Source organism: Tachyglossus aculeatus, unplaced genomic scaffold (assembly GCF_015852505.1).
Source record: "Tachyglossus aculeatus isolate mTacAcu1 unplaced genomic scaffold, mTacAcu1.pri scaffold_108_arrow_ctg1, whole genome shotgun sequence".
Classification (NCBI taxonomy): Eukaryota; Metazoa; Chordata; class Mammalia; order Monotremata; family Tachyglossidae; genus Tachyglossus; species Tachyglossus aculeatus.
The window spans coordinates 190,745-196,210 of record NW_024044845.1 but is presented as its reverse complement, the minus strand read 5'-3'; the positions used below and the strand labels follow the sequence as shown (position 1 = coordinate 196,210).

The 5,466-nt window shown below is 50.0% G+C and overlaps 1 protein-coding gene across 1 annotated transcript; it reads right to left on the bottom strand.

Moving 5' to 3' along the window:
* Positions 1–584: 584 nt before the first annotated feature.
* On the bottom strand, positions 585–1,553 carry LOC119922537 (olfactory receptor 14A16-like). Its single transcript, XM_038742306.1, has one exon. It carries the CDS (start codon positions 1,551–1,553, stop codon positions 585–587), a length of 969 nt encoding a protein of 322 aa, XP_038598234.1.
* Between the last annotated feature and the right edge of the window lie 3,913 nt (positions 1,554–5,466).

Genomic DNA, 5,466 nt, shown 5'->3' with positions numbered 1-5,466 from the left:
ATAAATACGATTGATTGATTGATTGATAGTAAGAACTTTGAAGAGTACAATACAACGGAGTTGGTAGATTCAATCCATGCCCACAATGGGTTTACAGGCCAAAAATGAAATTACAATCCAATCAGACACCTTTCCTGTCCCACAAGGGCTCAGAGTGTAAGAGGAAGTGAGAGCCCTGGAATGGTAAGACACTGATGCCAGATCACACAGCAGGCCAGTGGCAGAGCTGTGATTAGAACTCATCTGTAAAATGGACATTAAGCCTGTGAGCCCCAAGTGGGACAACCTGATCACCTTGGAAACTCCCCAGAGCTTAGAACAGTGCTTTGCACATAGTGTGTGCTTAATAAATGCCATCATTATTATTATTATTAACTCAGGTCATCACGTGACACCTATTCACATTTCATTTAGCCATGAGGCTTCCTAGGGAACGCATTGTCACTCACGACCTAATCTTATCAACCAACCTCCCAGACCTTGACAAATCCTGTAAACCCAGACTTCTTCTTTGGGACTCTGGTTCAGTGGGACGTATATGGATATGTCCAATGGCAATTCCTCCTTTAAGGGCGGGTAGGGGATTATCGGTACAGAGACACAGGCATTTTGTCCCAGCATGGATGCTGGGGGAATGTCCCCTTTAGGATCCTTCCCAGGGCAGCCTTCAGGTCCCTGTTCCTCAGGCTGTAGATAAGGGGGTTCAGAGTGGGGGGCACCACGGAGTATAACACGGAAACCAGCAGATCCAGAGCTGAGGGCGAGTCTGAAGGTGGTTTGAGATAGGCAAATGCTGCAGTAGAGACATAAATGATGAAGACAGTGAGATGGGGCAGGCAGGTGGAGAAAGCTTTGGTTCGGCCCTCGGCAGACGGCATCCTCAGCACGGCTGAGAAGATGAAGACGTAGGAGAGGGTGACGCAAGTGAAGCAGACAGCATCCAAGACGAATGCAGCAGCCACACTCACGTCAATGGCAATGTGGGCTTCAGAGCAGGAGATCTTCAGGAGAGGGGGGATGTCACAGAAGAACTGCTCGACTGTATTGGATCCACAGAAGGTCAGGGAGAAAGTAAAAGCTGAAAACAAGACTCCAGGCAGACCCCCACTGAGCCAAAACGCTGCTGCCATGTGCATACAGGCCGTCTTGTTCCTGATGAGCACATAACGCAGGGGGGAACAGATGGCGGCATAGCGGTCATAAGACATTGCAGTGAGGACACATAGCTCTGAAGCAGCAAATAAGACCACTAGGAAGAGCTGAGAGACACAACCCAGAAAGGAGATGGAGCTGTCACCGGTCAAGGAGTTGACAATGGATTTGGGTACCGTGGTAGAAATGTAGCAGAGATCAATGCAGGACAAGTTCTTAAGAAAGAAGTACATGGGGGTGTGGAGACGCTGGTCGAGGTTGGTGACGGCAATAATTAGGAGACTCCCCAGAAGGGCCACAAGGTAGATAAGGACAAACAGCATGGCATGGAGCAGCTGCAGCTCCCGGATGTCAGAGAACCCCAGGAGGTAGAATTCAGTCACCGTGGAGATGCTGGTCATTTCTGGGAGATGGTACTGACTCCCTGGAAAGGGAAAGGGGAAATTCAATTTAGAATCATTGGCATTTCCTCCGGGCTGTAAGTTCCTTTTGGGCAGGTAACACTTCTACAAATGATGTCATATTGAACTCTCTCAAGCACTTACTACAGCACTCTACACACTGTAAGCGATCAGGAAATATGATTGACTCCCATTTTAATAAATTGATCACCTATAGAATTCAATAGCATTGATACATGTACGGGTATGAACACATCAGCAATAGCTCAATGGGTATTTACTGAGTACTCACTGTGTGCAGAGCACTGTACTAAGTGATCCTACTCTATCCTAATCCTCCTCGACCTCTAACCTGCCTTTGACACCTTGGACCACCCCCTTCTCCTCCACATGCTACCCAGCCTTGGCTTCACAGACTCCGTCCTCTCCTGGTTCTCCTCTTATCTCTCCGGCCATTCCTTCTCAGTCTTCTTTGCGGGCTCCTCCTCCCCCTCCCATCCCCTTACTGTAGGGGTTCCTCAAGGGTCAGTTCTTGGTCCCCTTCTGTTCTCTATCTACACTCACTCCCTTGGTGAACTCATTCGCTCCCACGGCTTCAACCATCATCTCTACGCTGACGACACCCAAATCTACATCTCTGCCCCCACTCTCTCTCCCTCCTTTCAGGCCCGTGTTTTCTCCTGCTTTCAGGCCATCTCCATCTGGATGTCGGCCCGCCATCTAAAACACAATATGTTCAAGACTGAACTCCTTATCTTCCCTCCCAAACCCTGCCCTCTCCCTGAATTTCCCGTCACTGTAGATGGCACTACCACCCTTCCCGTCTCACAAGTCCGCAACCTTGGCGTCATTCTCGACACAGCTCTCTCATTCACCCCACACAATCCAATCCGTCACCAAAACCTGCCGGTCTCACCTCCGCAACATCGCCAAGATCCGCCCTTTCCTCTCCATCCAAACCACTACCTTACTGGTTCGTTCTCTCATACTATCCCGACTGAATTACTGCACCAGCCTCCTCTCTGATCTCCCATCCTCCTGTCTCTCCCCGGTTAAGTCAATCAATCAATCAATCAATCGTATTTATTGAGCGCTTACTATGTGCAGAGCACTGTACTAAGCGCTTGGGAAGTACAAATTGGCAACACATAGAGACAGTCCCTACCCAACAGTGGGCTCACAGTCTAAAAGGGGGAGACAGAGAACAGAACCAAACATACCAACAAAATAAAATAAATAGGATAGAAATGTACAAGTAAAATAAATAAATAAATAAATAAAGAGAGTAATAAATATGTACAACCATATATACATATATACAGGTGCTGTGGGGAAGGGAAGGAGGCAAGATGGGGGGATGGAGAGGGGGACGAGGGGGAGAGGAAGGAAGGGGCTCAGTCTGGGAAGGCCTCCTGGAGGAGGTGAGCTCTCAGCAGGGCCTTGAAGGGAGGAAGAGAGCTAGCTTGGCGGAGGGGCAGAGGGAGGGCATTCCAGGCCCCGGGGATGACGTGGGCCGGGGGTCGACGGCAGGACAGGCGAGAACGAGGTACAGTGAGGAGATTAGCAGTGGAGGAGCGGAGGTTGCGGGCTGGGCAGCAGAAGGAGAGAAGGGAGGTTAGGTAGGAGGGGGCGAGGTGATGGAGAGCCTCGAAGCCCAGGGCGAGGAGTTTCTGCCTGATGCGCAGATTGATTGGTAGCCACTGGAGACTTTTGAGGAGGGGAGTAATATGCCCAGAGCGTTTCTGGACAAAGATAATCCGGGCAGCAGCATGAAGTATGGATTGAAGTGGAGAGAGACACGAGGATGGGAGATCAGAGAGAAGGCTGGTGCAGTAGTCCAGACGGCATAGGATGAGAGCCCGAATGAGCAGGGCAGCAGTTTGGATGGAGAGGAAAGGGCGGATCTTGGCAATGTTGCGGAGCTGAGACCGGCAGGTTTTGGTGACGGCCTGGATGTGAGGGGTGAATGAGAGAGCGGAGTCGAGGATGACACCAAGGTTGCGGGCTTGTGAGACGGGAAGGATGGTAGTGCTGTCAACAGAGATGGGAAAGTCAGGGAGAGGACAAGGTTTGGGAGGGAAGACAAGGAGCTCAGTCTCCGACATGTTGAGCTTCAGGTGGCGGGCGGACATCCAGATGGAGATGTCCTGAAGGCAGGAGGAGATGCGAGCCTGGAGGGAGGCGGAGAGAGCAGGGGCAGAGATGTAGATCTGGGTGTCATCAGCGCAGAGATGATAGTTGAAGCCGTGGGAGCGAATGAGGTCACCAAGGGAGTGAGTGTAGATTGAGAACAGAAGGGGACCAAGCACTGAACCTTGGGGAACCCCCACAGTAAGAGGATGGGAGGGGGAGGAGGAGCCTGCAAAAGAGACTGAGAAAGAACGACCGGAGAGATAAGAGGAGAACCAGGAGAGGACGGAGTCTGTGAAGCCAAGGTCAGATAGCGTGTTGAGGAGAAGTCCACACTTCACTCTGCTACCCCGATTATCTTTGTACAGAAACGCCCTGGGCATGTTACTCCCCTCCTCAAAAATCTCCAGCGTGGCTGCCTGTCACCTACGCATCAAGCAAAAACTCCTCACTCTCGGCTTCAAGGCTCTCCATCAACTCGCCCCCTCCCACCTCACCTCCCTTTTCTCCTTCTACAGCCCAGCCTGCACCCTCTGCTCCTCTGCCACTAACGTCCTCACTGTACCTCGTTCTTGCCTGTTCTGCCGTCGACCCCTGGCCCAAATCCTTCCCCTGGCCTGGAATGCCCTCCCTCCGCACATCCGCCAAGCAAGTTCTCTTCCTCCCTTCAAAGCCCTACTGAGAGCTCACCTTCTCCATGAGGCCTTCCCAGACTGAGCCCCCTTTTTCCTCTCCTTCTCCCCATCCCCCCGCCCTACCTCCTTCCCCTCCTCACAGCACCTGTATATATATATATATATATATATATATACAAATATATACTATATATATATATATATACAAATATATATATGTTTGTACAGATTTATTACTCTATTCATTTACCTTGTACATATTTACTATATTATTTATTTTGTTAATGATGTGCCTATAGCTTTAATTCCATTCATTCTGACAATTTTGACACCTGTCTACATGTTTTGTTTTGTTGTCTGTCTCCTTCTAGACTGTGAGCCCGTTGTTGGGTAGGGACCATCTCTATATGTTGCCTACTTGTACCTCCCAAGCGCTTAGTATAGTGCTCTGCAACACACAGCGCTCAATAAACATGATTGATTGAATGAATGAATGACTGAATGAATAATAATAATAACAATGATGGTATCTTTTAAGTGCTTACTATGTGCAAAGCACTGTTCTAAGCGCTGGGGGGATACAAGGTGATCCGATTGTCCCACGTGGGGCTCACAGTCTTAATCTCCACTTTAGAGATGAGGGAACTGAGGCCCAGAGAAGTGAAGTGACTTGTCCAAAGTCACACAGCTGACAATTGGCAGAGCCGGGACTTGAACCCCTGACCTCTGACTCTAAAGCCCGGGCTCTTTCCACTGAGCCACGGGACACACTGCCCAGGGGCCGTGGAGCCTGGGGCTTATTAAAACAATTGCATGCCCCATTGGAGAAGGACAATGGATGAGGGGGCCAAGAGCCCTATGACCAAGAGAGTTAGCCACTTAATTGTCCCCGTGCCAGGGAGGGTCAAACGGTAACTGGGTGTCCACCATGTCTGCCAGGCCCTCTTAGCAATGAACTGGTGAGACTGCCAAGAGGTATGATGTCATCACCAAACACGAAATTCTTGGGAGAGTTCAATCCAACGGAGTTGGCAGATATTTTTCTGCCCTCTGGGTGGTAACAGTCCAGTGGGTAGACTCTGCTTACCATCAGTGCTTAATAAATACGATGGACTGATAGCATCGATGCCCAGAACAGGTGCGTTTTG